General features: G+C 32.3%; 1 protein-coding gene across 7 annotated transcripts in view; it reads right to left on the bottom strand.

Moving 5' to 3' along the window:
- sky (GTPase-activating protein skywalker) overlaps positions 1-14,810 on the bottom strand; it is a 266,810-nt gene that overhangs the window by 245,575 nt on the left and 6,425 nt on the right. For 3 of the 7 annotated variants that reach the window (XM_072535397.1, XM_072535392.1, XM_072535391.1), the window contains exon 1: positions 11,128-11,855. In XM_072535397.1, the coding sequence (XP_072391498.1) occupies positions 11,128-11,755 (628 nt within the window). In that variant the 5' untranslated portion in view covers positions 11,756-11,855. Of the gene's footprint in view, positions 1-11,127; positions 11,858-14,810 lie in introns of those variants that run through there. The other 4 variants (XM_072535396.1, XM_072535393.1, XM_072535394.1 and 1 more) reach the window with 4 other exon arrangements.

Raw genomic sequence — 14,810 nt, 5'->3', positions numbered from 1 at the left:
TAATGTAAACTTAAAGAAGTACACCATAACTTGTTTCATTTAATTTGTATAAGTGAATTACTGCGATCGAACGAAGGTGACACTTTGGCATAAATTGGTAACACTTATTTGACAGTTGCGGTATTGACACTTCAAATTTGTTTTTATTATTTACTAATAATTAAACTATGTTCTTTTTAGAACAAAATTAATGCGATTTAATTCCAAAATGTAACATAAGAATAAAATTATGTGATTATGTGATGTTGATTCATTATTTTGATTGAACAAGAACGCGATAATAACGACCCCATTCTACCGTTGAATGTATGTATGAATGTATGAATAACTTAAAATATACATTCTTGTTTTAACGTGTAGCTGCAGCTTTAAATTTACATATTTCAACTGTGCTCTATGTCTCAGGCTGTAAAAACTAATACACCTCTAACATCACCGCCCAAAAAACGTACTAGACCGAAGAAAGTTACCAATACTGGAATTAATAAATACAAGCGAAATTCGTAATACAATTTACAGTAGGATGTATGAACGAAGTAAGTATACTTTTCTTTAGATATTATTAACTGTATTAACTGTATTATGGATTCAATTGAAGGAAAATGAACTGTTTAGTGGTTGTCTTATGTCACTCAGTATTGTACTGAATGACATTGGTTTTAAATGGCTAAAGGATAATCCAAGGCGAGGACTAATGGAACAGTCTCATATTACTGTGAAGAGAGGAGAATTTTTGAGATAATATCAAAAATATAAACATAAAAAACTATACAAGTTTGTTTTTATAGACAACTTTTTTTCAGAATTCAGGCTCATGGTAAGATAAGAATAAAGGAAGTGTAAAATCTATTAAAACTGATGAAAAACTGATGAATTAAAACTGATAAAACTGATATTACATGATGATGGTAATATATTTAATCATATTGAAAACATTATTACAATGTGCTTATCTACAAAAATTTTTTTGTAGATACATTATTCTTCATGCTGGTAATAAAAAGACTTCATTGAGGGTGCAGAGGCTAGTTTTTTCGCTAAATCGGCTTTAAAGGCGGGGACGGGGAGATGAATCAAGCAAATTTTTTATCGGGGTTTGAAAATAAACTATTAAAAAGCTTGTCTGAACCTTCTTCTTAACGTGCCTTATCAAGTCCCCTTGACGTTGGCGATTAACATGGCGAAACTGTCTCTGTCTTGAGCTATTCTAAAGAGTTGCTCAGCTTTCCTTATTCCTGTCCACTCCCTGATATTTTTCAACCAAGAGGCCCGCTTTCTACCAATTCCTCTGCGTCCTTCGATTTTACCCATCATAATAAGTTGAAGAATATTATATCGGTCTCCCCTTACTACGTGTCCAAAATAGGCCATCTTTCTACATTTGATGTTATCAAGCAGCTCGCGAGCAGCATTTGCTCTCTCAAAGGCCTCCAGACGATTAATGGTGGATATTTTTAATGTCCATGCTTCGACACCGTATAAGAGGACTGACCAAATGTAGCATTTAACCATGTGCTTTCGAAGTTGAAGTTGCAAGTTATCATTACAGAAGAATGACTTCATTTTTAAAAATGTCGTGCGGGCTATCTCGATTCTACGTTTTATCTCTTGATCTGGATCTAGTTGTTCAGTAATATGGCAACCAAGATAATTAAAACTGGACACTCTTTGAATTATATGACCATCAACATATAATCGTGCATCTTGATGTGCTAAACGGCTAAACACCATGTGTTTTGTTTTTGAACAGTTTTGTCTGAACCATCCCCAATTATAATGCATAACGCTCCATACTATACCTGGATGATGTATATAAATCTATTTCAGATGCCAATAAAAATGAAATCAAATGACATAAATAATTACATGAAGGAAATGAGAACAACTGAAAATGTTGAGAAAACATGTAAATTATTTTGTGAACATATAACCAACATACTAGAAGAACATAGGGTAACTAACAGATTAAAAAAACAACAATGGATGACGGAAGAAATACTAGACTTCACGGAACAAAGAAGATAAGATAAGAACAATGCAGATGAATACAGAAGAAAACAAAGAGAAATAAAACAAAAAATATGGGCAGCTAAAGAAAAGTGGATGGTGGATATACAGTGTGTCCGTAAAGTATGGAATAAATTCGATATTTCCTAAATGAAAAGCCTTTTTAAAAAAAATCTAAAACACGTCGATTTTTAAATTTAATGTTCTACATTTTACAATAAAATTTCATTATACAAGGTGATACACATTACAGTGATGACGTCATCGGCTCTTTTTTTAAATGTAACACCCTGTATTTTAGGACATTTTTAGATCGATAAAAATGAGCTGATTCCAAAAAAGAATAATACTGGGGGTCTAACGGATATAATTTGAAAGATATGCGCTTAGAATATTAATTTTTATTGATTTATAATATGTATTAATAAATTATAAATAAATTATAATAAATAACTTGAAAGTAATTCAGTAATTAATACATGACGTAATCTTAAATGTTCGAATTGTAACCCTTGTTGTATTTGACGGTAACCCAAACGTTGTACAAATTCTTGTAGAACCTTGTTTATGCTTTCTTGAGAAATATTGTTTATTTCTTTACGAATTCTTGTTTTTAAGTCTCTAATATTTGCAGGTTTCGTTTTATAAACAACATTCTTTAAATGACCCCACATAAAATAATCCAAAGGATTGAGGTCTGGCGACCTCGCTGGCCATTCAATATGTCCACGTCTTCCAATCCACCTGTTCGGAATAATTTTGTTTAGGTACCTTCGAACATCTAAAGCATAATGCGGAGACGCACCATCCTGTTAAAACCATAAACTTTTATTAAAACCTCCAATATTAATTGTACTGGGGAATAAATTAACTAAAATAGGTACGAGTTACCCACTTAAAAACTGAAGGTATGCTGGCCCGTTTAATTACCTCGAAATAGTAGGGTCCAATGATTTTATTTCTTACAATGCCAGCCCATACGTTTAACTTTTGCGGGTATTGTGTATGATGTTCCCGCATCCAGTTGTAGTTTTCGTTTGCCCAGTATCTACAATTCGGACGGTTGACCTTGCCATTTAATTTGAATGTAGTCTCATCAGAAAAAATAATATTTTGAACCAAGATAGGGTTTCGGTAGCTGTTATCCATCATTATTTCGCAAAATTGTATTCTTTTATCTGTATCATCCCCGTTTAATTCCTGTACAACTGTGCATTTTACTTACTTTACTTACTTTTACGTACTTTGTGTACCGTTGTTTTGCAAACATCGAGATCGCTACTAACCTTACGAACAGAAGTGAGCGCATCTTCTTCAAAATCAAGTAGAACACCTAATGTTGTAACATAATTTACAAATACGACCTGATTTGCGTGTATTTTCAACCGTACCAGTTTCTCGAAATTTCTTTTCAATCTTACTTACTGTTGACTGCGTGATGGGTATTTCTGGATATTTATCGTTAAATAAATTACATACTTCCATCTGAGTTCGCGATTTGTCTCCATACCCAATCATCATGAATTATTCAATTCTTTGCTTTACACACAAATTCATTTCTACTTCAAATTAATTCTAAGCAATAATACAGAACATTGATGAATTAAAACAATTATTGTACTACTTAATTGTTATTGAACGTTACTAAAAATAATTACAGTTTACCAAAAACTAGAAGTAGGCTACTTTTTTTGCAATTGATTAAAAATAATTTATTTTCTAAGCGCATATCTTTCAAATTATATCCATTAGACCCGAGTATTATACTTTTTTGAAATTAGCTCATTTTTATCGATCTAAAAATGTCTTAAATTGCAGGGTGTTACATTTAAAAAAAAAGAGCCGATGACGTCATCACTGCAATGTGTATCACCTTGTATAATGAAATTTTATTGTAAAATGTAGAACATTAAATTTAAAAATCGAAGTGTTTTAGATTTTTTTTTTAAAAGTCATAGTATTTTTACATAACATTTTAACAAAATATATTTAACATAAATTAACAATTTGACCGTTGACGCTAAAATATTTTTATGTGCAAGTTCCCTAGTATTTCCCCTATTTTAAAAATATACACGCCACCATTGAACTACACGCGTCTCTCATCTCGGACTTCCGAGGGTCTATCATTTCTAAGCAATAACCTGACTATCCTATTGAATTCCGACTATACATTTTTTATTTGAAACATTTTTTCCTACGGAGTACAGATTCTTGGTAAATCGATTTTTTTCTGTGTCACTCCCTTCGTGGGAGCGTTTTAGGGGAAAGCCTGGGATAGGAGTGGTGAACTTTTTGCATCTTTTTTGCACATTGACATTCTTAGCTAAATTCATCTTGTTCGTATGATTTTTAGAGCTTCAGTGGTATGTATAGTAAAAAAAATTGAATATAAGTCAGGTTTGTTAAGGTACTATAATGCGATTAATGTCAACCTTATAAAAAATGTTGTGGATAAGATCAAAAACACGCAGTATCACATTGTAAACAGATTGTAATACATTTCAATTCATCACAAGATGAATATTAATTATCAGCAACACCTCACGAGTGATTACATTGATTATATTTTGTGAATTTTTTTTTAAAGTATGTTTTCAGTGATTTATCTTACGAAATATTACAGATAAGATAACCAGATCATCATGTAAAGTATAGAACGGTTGGATAAGAACGCAGTAAATATCAGAAATATGAAAAATAAAGAAAAATTTAGAAATATAATTAGTGAAAGTGTTATAAAAATGACTTAATGGATATTTATCTAATAAGTAAGTAATTAACTACAAATACTAGTATTGTTCTGAAGCTATTTTCTTGTGGCATGTTAGAGTAATTACTATTTAAATGGGAATAAGCCACAATTAAAGGGTAAAGTACGTTTATTGACGTTTCAATTTCCACTTCGGAAATCGTTCTCAAAATACAAACATTAGTAAATTAAACAAATTTTGTTTTTTTGTTACTTAGTGAAAAATTCTTCTAATAATTTAATTTTATCTGACTCATTTATATTCACAATTCAGACATACATTATACATTTTAAAGTAGACGACTTTAAAATGATATTGCCAATATTGTTGAGTTGCATTCCTGGGACTACTTTACTTGTAAGATAGTTCATTCGATTACATGAAATCAACTTTAACTTGAGAATATTTGTCAGAAAAAATCATAGCATGTAATTCGTCTTTAAAAAGACAAACACATGACATGATGACAGTAAAAATCTCCTGTTAGTGATTCCATAGTAAAGTATGAAGGAAAAACCAGGAAAAAAACCTCATAATACTATCCCGACATGGTAAGTATTTGGTCGTGCATTTAGTTTACTTCCAATAGACACCAAATTCTGATTTTATATGTTTGTTATTTAAAAAACATAAATGATGTATCCTCTATATGTTACCGACTTACTAATACTGTTATTTTCCTTTTAATAACTTCCTCTTTTAATATGAGTAACCAGATCCTACTACATTCTGCCGAGGAATTTGCGACACAATTGGTCTCATTAAGCATAATTAGAGCCGCTTCTTCGATTTTTCTCTTTTGACCATCCGTTTCTTTTAGTACTATATTTGATTCATTCCATTAAACCTTATGTTCATTATCCCATGCGTGTTTACATATTTGAGATCTATCAAATTCTCTATTTTTAATATAAGATTGATGTTCACTTATTTAATTGTGGCTTATTCCCATTTAAATAGTAATTACAAATACTAGTATGATAACATGTTAACAATAAGCAATAATTTAGAAAATGTAGACAGAGTAAACAATAATATAATACGGTGCAGTATAAGAAGGATGTGAATTCCTTTGTGATGTTTTGACCAATCAAGATGGTAAAAAATAAGCATTTTTTGTTACAACTTTATATACAAGTTTGACAGTTGAAATGGGTAGTATGAGATAGTGATTCGTCAATTTTTTATGATACTCTCATGTAGGGATTCGCCAGCCAATGTTTTAGTGGAACTATTTTTAAATAATAAATCAAAACGTCATACTCATTATTTTGCTCATAACGTAGTAACTTGAATATTTATAGATTTAACGTCAAGAGACAACTTTTTCAAAAAACAAAAGATACACACAAAGAGATATGCTAAATTAAAATTGGCTAATAAACAAAAAAGTTCTTGCAAAATAAACAACAAAATCGCTTTTTTTGAATATTGTTAATAACTTTTTTATTACTTGTTAAAATTTGTTTAAATGTTCCCGAACTTGAAGGTCTTATCGTGTTTGATTTGTGTGCAAAAGATGGGCCAGAGAGATTGAATAGTTTTTGCGAAATTGAATTTAGTCCATTCGTCAGAGAGTTGACCCCTAAAAATCATACGAACAAGCTGAATTTTGCAGAGAATATTAATTTTGGGACTCCAAAAAAGATGCAAAAAAGTTTACCACTTTTACCTCCGGACTTCTCCCTAAAACCCCCTCGTAGTGGGGTAAAAAAGCAAAAAAATCGATTTACCAAAAATCTGTGCACCGTAGAAAAAAATGTTTCAAATAAAAAATGTAGTTGAGATAATTTTAAACAAAAATGTTTATTACCACTTTTTGTGCAGAATGAACCGTTCTCTTAAAAACAACGTTTGCAGCGACCGTGACCGTCAATTTTGAATGTCAGTTACGGGCGCGAAATCAATGTTCAATAAAATTTGTATCAGCTCGACGGTAAAAATTCGATATCTTTTGATCCAAGTATCCTATCGACAAAAATCAAGGTGCGTCTTATAATCAAGGTAAAAAGTGCAGCTTTGGTATGCAGTTTTTGTATTTTACCGCGAATAAACTCAGTTTTTTCGCGGTAATGATTTATGATTTAGCGCGATATATGATTTTTTATTCTAAAAATAATTTTTTTAATACTAAAAAACTGATTTGTTTAAATTTAATAAGAGTATATGGAACATTTTTTTATAACCGATAATTTAATTCTGTTTATAAATAATACTAGCGGACCAACTCGACATCGAGTTTTTTAAATGAAATTTTTATTTTGCTAGAAAAATATACAATATATACAATGACCGGAAGTAAAAATATTTTTATCAATAACTCAAAAACTATAAATGATAATTTCGTGAACTTACATTTTTGAACTCTACGTTGAATTCTCTATTGATTTGACTAATAAAAACGAAACCGGAAGTCGACCTCAAAACCGGAATGCAATTTTTAGTTCATCAAATGTCGACATGGATATCATTTAGCAGTTAATTTTGCATGCTGATCACGAATCCGATGTCAGATTTGCTCTATCTTGACGTTTTATGCGCGTTTCGGGTCACTTCCGGTGTCGGATCGCAACCGGAAGTACATATTTAGATTCGTCTCGACGAGACCTTTCGATCCATATATACATTGTGGGGTCTAAAACTTAAAGTAAATTTTAACTTCCGGTCATCTCAAAACCGGAAGTGAATTTTTGTACCAAAAGTATATCTTGACAATCTCATACGTAATACTAATAATATTCCGAAAAAATATTTTAATTATCTAATATGGTTTTTGAGTAAAGTGGTGGACAAGAAAAGGGCTTAGCGTTTTAGTATATAAGATTTATTTAAAATATAATTATATTAAATTGGTCCAACTTAGAAGATAGGATATTTTTATCTCGATGAATGACCCTTATTTTTTTAATTTTAAATTCAAAATGTTTTATACGACTTCACCTGTATACTTTTAGTTCATTTGATCCATGTAGTTATGAAATATCAACAATTTAATTCTGTTTATAAATAATATTTATTTAATATAATTATATAGTCCGTCTAGAAAGTATCCGGAATTTTATATTTTTCCTAATTTTAATTTCCTTTTTGTAAACATTTTAAGACAAAAGTAATGCATCAAGTAGGTTGTGCCGATAGTAGGTTATGGAAAACCGCATGACAACACCATCTGTCAAATATTGTTGTTTGTAAACAGACTTAAGATTTGTGAATGTCGGAAGTAGAAAAAGGAAAAGTGGTGGAATATTTGTATAGAAAGGGTGTCCGAAACGTTAAAAAATTAGTGCAATTGACTGAACTCGGAAAAAGTGCAGTGTATGAGACAATAAAGAGGATAAAAAATGGCATACATATGAGACATAGACCAGTTTCGGGTAGACCGCGTAAGATTCGCGGAAACAATTTAAATGCTTTAGCGGCTTTAGAACGACAAAATCCGCGAATAGGGTTTCGAAAATTATAGAACAGATTTGGAAATTAACGAAGCATAACAGTGTGCCCATAAACTGTCCGCATTTCACTGAAAAAGCAAGGCTACATATCAAGGAATCCAAAAAAAATCCCTACAATGACACCTCTGCAAAGGCAACGAAGAATAGATTTTTGTCAACGTTTTCGAGAAGATAATTTTAATAATGTCTTTATATCTGATGAAAGTTGTTTCCAGCTTCAAGTTCCAGTTTCAAGAGAAAATGTTACCGATCAAATTTCTCACTAAAATAATGGTTTGGGGAGCAATATCTCAGCGTGGTGCTACACCTCTCTGTATAGTTAATGGTGCGAAATATTGTGACATCCTAAATGGTTTTCTTCTTGAAACGGCTCATGTTTTATATCCCGAGGGGTGGCGTTTTCAGCAAGATAATGCAAGATGCCATACTTCTACTTATACTCAAGCTTGGATGCAAGAACACGAATTGGCAACAATTCCGTGGCCAGCAGCATCTCCAGATCTTAGCCAGATTGAAAACATATGGGGACCCATGAAGATTGAAGTGGAACGAGCAGCGCCACGAGATAAAGAAGGTTTGATTCGGTTAGTTTTACAGGCCTGGAACACCATTACCGAAAATTATGGCCTTGACCTAGTTTCGGGTGTACCTGGACGTTTAGTTAAGTGTTTAGATTTAAATGGAGGTTGTATAAGTAAATGAGATGAATTATTTGTTGAAATTTTATATTTCAAGTGAAAGAAATAAATACCGTAAAATTATAATTCTGCTTTCTTTTTTCCGGATACTTTCTAGACGGACTATATTTTAAATAAATAAATAAAAAATAACAATAAAAAGCCATATAAGAAAATATGTGTACATCCCGTAGTTATTAGATATCGTTATAATACGATTTATTTATTTTAACGTTGTACCCCAGTTTAAAAAAAGAAAGAGCAAATTTAGTCCAGTACGTCTCGTTTTCCGAGAGCTCTATTTTGAAACTGTTGGATTTTTTGAACAGCGCTGCTGACCCTTCAGTCGGCTATTCTCACTCCTTTTATTCTAGTCGGAATGCAAAGTACTCTTTGTTTACAACACTCTTGTTTCAACAAGTTTCAATAATTTTGTTTGCTAAAAGTTTTGTTAAAAACTTTGACATTTCTTATAAAAGATTGGTTAATTTCAACCCTTAATGTTGTTAATTAAAGTAATAAATAGTGATTAAAAAAAAGGGGCTTCTTGGCTCCTAAGGGTCATAGGATCTCTTTTTGTCTAAAAGTTGTGTTTTTTAACTAGCTTTCCGAATATTTTTTTGTCATTTAATTTGAACTAAATTCTACGGTGTTATTGTAAATGTTTATAAGCTTAAAAAGTTGTATTTATAATTAAATAATTTTGTGTACATAAATGTAATTTTTAAAATTAAACTTATATTTTAATTCATATGTTATTAGTATAATTCTTAACGAAGAAAATAAGCCCCGGATTATTTAGATCCATTCAGTCAAATTATCTGGACCAGCCTTAGAAATTAGCTCATTTTTCAAAAAATTTTATAAACAAATTAAATTTCGCGAAAACTGTTCAACCTATCTGGCGCATCTTTTGCACACGGTTCAAATACGTAAAGACCCCCAAGTTCAAGAATATTTAAACAAATTTTAACAAATAATAAAAAAGCAATTTAGTTGTTAATTTTGCAATAACTTTTTTGTTTATTAACCAATTTTAATTTAGCATATCTCATTTTGTGTATCTTTTTTTGCAAAAGTTGTCTGTCGACGTCAAATCTATAAATAGTCAAGTTTTTAAGTTATGAGCAAAATAATGAGTTTGACATTTTGATTGTTTATTTAAAAATAGTTCCACTAAAATATTGATGAATCCCTACATGAGAGTATTTTTATAATACCCCATACTATACATTTGAACTGTCAAATCCGTTTATACAGTTGTGTGGAGTACAAAACTAGCTTAATTGACCTAGCAAGTATAGAAGGATCCTAAAGATCTCATTGATGGATCACGTTACGAATTTTGAAGTGTTAAGAAGGATGACGAAAGCAAAAAAAAGGTAAAATTCCAATAAAGGACAGCAAACTACAATATCTAGGATATATAATACGTTAAAGAAGAAGATCACAAAATGCCTTCTTATTCTTCTTGTAAATGTTTTGACAAGTGAGATATAACACAATTAAATATAAGACAAGAGTAACTAGTACGAAATACAAGAGAAGGTCAGTAAAATACATAGATAAGTAAACATTTGTATCTGAAAGTGAACTAATCTTGCAATATAGACGCTGTAATGTATATGTAATGTAAAGAAACTTTGTTTTTGAAATATCTTTTTTTGAGGATTCCATTTTCTCTACAAACTAATTTTTTTTACTTAAGGCTTATTATGAAACTAAAATTATATTTGAAAAACTAAGATACCAAAAACAGACAGTTTTGAAATAGGAACAGAACAATTTAATCTAATAACACTGCTAGACAGAATTGAGACAAAACAGCAAAAAGGATTTTCACACTAATGCCTAAATGAAACAATTTTAAACAGCAGGTTTCTTGGGAAAAAGAAAAAAAGGAAGTACTAGAAGAACGTGACAAAAAATGGAAATATTTTATACATCTACTACAGAAACAACAGTATGGTAAGGGGTAGAAAATGTAGTAGATGGTAAACGGTAGAAAAATTGCATCATCTACGAATATATTAAACAAATAGTTTAAGGAATAATCTACAAACTTTCGAGGCTTCTTCTGTTTTTCATTATATTGTGTTTGGTTGAAATATCAGCCGCTCATCAATATTTTAAGTGTTTTGATAAAAAAATTTGTAGATTTTTTATTTAGAACATTTTTGAAATTATCATTATTATATGAATTAGTTTATCTAAAATATATTTAAAGTAAAAACTTACCAGTCATGAAGTGAAGAAGTAGAGCACATATCGGATATATTGTTGGACTATAAACAATATCGGGGCAAGCATATCCTAACACTGACACAACACGATCTGTAATACTTCTTCCTTTATGTGTCATATAATATGACTGACAGTGAGACGGTTCCACAAAGGGTGGCAAACTTACAGATTTGTCTGGTAGATCGGTGGTCCCGTAAACCTGATTAACCATATCCCAGTAGAACCCCTCCATAAAATTGGATTTGTCATTATGATGCTGTGTACACAATTCTGGCCACAGTTCGGTTCGGATTGGACTGTTGACAGGCCAAGAATTATTCCGTAAAATTTGTTTCACTTCTTGCTTTCGGCCCTGCTGAAGAAGGCTTTTGATTTCACTAATATTCTTCAAAGGTTTTGAAGAAGGGCTAGGTGGGATCACTCGTATACCACTGGAGTCCACTAAAGGGGTAAATACGGAGTTGTCCTCCACTTCTTCCAGCACCGAAGGCATTATCAGCATTCTCGCGGCCCTCCCGCCGGTAGAGGGTCCCTCTATGTCAAGTCCTGCAGCATTTTTTTTGTACCTGGAACGGAAGACTTGATTGAATTTTTGTAGAATGAAGCCCGGCCCCGATGTCATACCACACTCACTCTATATAAATCTGACCTCTACTAAACTGTTTAATAATGGTCTAAAATGTCAGAATTGATTTTAATAAGATAATCACACTGGATGTGCTCTTGTTGTTGTGTGTTGTGACGAAATCTTATCTTGTTAAGTATGACAGAGATAAAGATAACAAATTGTTTTTATATAATTCTGGGCAACAAGTAAATGTATTAAAAATTTATCACTCTCATAAACACACCGACTTGTCTTCCAATGTAACAGAAGTTTAGTGATTGAGTTTTATCGCTTCTTAAGTAATATTGATTATTTTATTTCGTGCAATTAATGTAAACTGAATACATCCTGCTTGTTAAAATTAAGTAGGTAAAATTGTCTCACAAAGATATTATTTTCAATTAGCTTTTAACCTCATTTAGGCTATTAATATAGGTGAGAAGATAATCTACTAATTTATCATTGATATCAAATTAATTTCTCTCTAATTACAAACACATCTAATTTAATCTTACTCGAGAGTAGCCTATGTACTTACTAACTTACTTATATTTTTTTACTTATCGAATAGCTCGTTACATATTCAAATACAAGAATTTATATTAATGCAATTGAACAAAAAATTGGACAAAAGGGAAAATAATTCACGAGAAAACAATCATAGTGCACCAATAGTATGGAAGACTATTATAAAATTGATTAACTCAACAACATATCATCATCATCATCATCATCATCATCCAGCCTTCATTTATCAAGTCCACTGCTGGACATAGGCCTACCTTATACTCCTCCATTCTTTACGATTGTGTGCTCTTTGTTGCCAATTTTTGGGGATACGCCTGATGCCGTCAACCCAACGTGTAGCTGGTCTTCCTCTACTACCTTTGTCTGCTTTGGCCTCCAATTTGTAATTTTGCTCGTCCATCGTGAGTCGTGCATTCTCGCTACATGGCCTACCCGATTCCATTTTAGTTCCGTTATGTGTTCCATAATATCAGCAATACTCGTCCTTCTTCGCAGATCTTCGTTTCTTATTCGGTCCCGCAACGTCACTCCCAGCATGGACCGTTCCATTCGTCTTTATGCCACTCTCAATTTCTTATCTTGGTTAGAGTCATAGTTTCCGCCCCATAGGTCATGACCGGTAATACGCATTGGTCAAATACTTTTCTTTTGAGGCTAATTGGTATGTTGGCATGTTTAGAGCGGCAGTCAACAGGGTACGCATAGTGATAATGATTTCCAAGCTTCAATAGAAGATGAAATTTAAAGAAGAAGAAAGTATGTTGGCCCTAAGTGTGTCTCGCAGTTTCCAAAGGCTGCCACACTAAAGTAATTCGTCATTGGATTTCGCATGTTTGGTTATCCTTGCTGATTCTTATTCCATGAACCAAATATCCACCAGTTCTACCACTTTGTCTTGAATAGTTAAATGGTTATTGGGGACCATATTTATCATAAACTTAGTTTTGGTAAAGTTAAGTCCCACCTTCGAACATGCAAAGTCCAATTCATTTAACATATCTGTGGCTTCTCCTAAATTATCTGTGATAAGGACACAGTCATCTACGAAACGGAGATGGTTAAACTTTTCGCCGTCGATTGTTACTCCTCTGTGGTCCGAATTGACCATTTTAAAGGCACACTCTAATGCCGTTATGAATAATTTCGGTGACAATGTATCTCCTTGCCTTATCCCACGTTTTATTTTTATTGGTCGGGTTTTATCGTGTATCTTAACAGTCATAGTGGCATTTTTGTAAATATTGTAAATAAGTTCACTATACCTATGGTCAATCCTGCTATCATTCATTGCTTCTATAAGGCTATCTATTTCGATCGTGTCGAACTCTTTATGAAAATCTATGAAAGTGAGGACAAGAGGTTTGTTGTATTCTATTGATTTTTCAATGAGTGTCTTTACTGTATGAAGGTGATCATTGGTACCATAATTTGAACGGAATCCTGCCTGCTCTCTCGGTTGATAGAAATCTAATTTTTTCTCCAATCTTGATGTCACTAACCTAGTCCGTTCTATCTCTTTTTTAATGCAAACGGATGGCTATATCATTGTTCGATTCGTTGGGTCCTTCTCTTTGCTGCAAACATAGATTAAACAGTTTCCTTAATTCATTAAATAGCATATCTCCTCTACGAAAGCTTCTATTACAATTCCATCCTGTCCTGGGGCTTTGTTATTTTTCATTTTTCTTAATGCTTGTCGAATCTCATCTACCTTTATCGCTGGCATTAGTTCGGAATCTTGATTCATGATCTTTGAAATGACTGTTTGTAATCCTGTTTAATCTTCTCGTCTACTTCCATATAATTCCTCGTAAAACTCTTCGACGAACTGTATTAACTCGTCTCTACGTGATATTATTTCATTTTGATTGTTTCTTAATTTATAAATTTCGCATTTCCCATAGCTTTCTACATAGAACTTTTAGGCTGTTATTTTCCTCTATAGTGCGTTTAATATTATCGGTTTAAATTTCGTTAAATCTCTCCTGATTGCCTTCGAAACAGTTTTATTCATTTCTCTTAGAGTGTGGCTGTCTGCAACAATATGTACTGTCTATAGAAACACACCATTTCCCTCAGAGTTACAGCTTGAAGACGAGGAAGACACTCACCAATATCTGGGAATGCCCATACTAGATATCTCTGCCTATTAAACACCTGTAAATCACCTGTAAATCAACGGCGTGGAGATACGGAAAGCAACGGAAAACTACCGCATTAAAGAGCTGTACGATATCGCTAGAACAGTCATCATGGCAATGACAATAAAAAACGTAAACAGCACTGATCACAGTAATCGAAATCCGAGATCCGGCAGGAGAGGCATAAACCACGGTGGTCGGCAAACGAAACTCCTGTGATATGCTGAAGAAAACACCTATACAAGCTGCAATTCAACTCAAAACACAAAAGAATAGGTACGTGGAATGTATGAAGTCTATATCAACAAGGAAAAGCTCATAAACTGATACAAGATATGCTACGCTTATAAATAGACATCCTTGAATGTAGTGAAGTTCGATAGCCTAACAGCGGCAGAAGT

This window comes from Diabrotica undecimpunctata, chromosome 6 (genome assembly GCF_040954645.1).
Source record: "Diabrotica undecimpunctata isolate CICGRU chromosome 6, icDiaUnde3, whole genome shotgun sequence".
NCBI lineage: Eukaryota > Metazoa > Arthropoda > Insecta > Coleoptera > Chrysomelidae > Diabrotica > Diabrotica undecimpunctata.
Note: the sequence above shows the minus strand (reverse complement) of the source record. Positions and strands in the feature narration are given on the sequence as shown.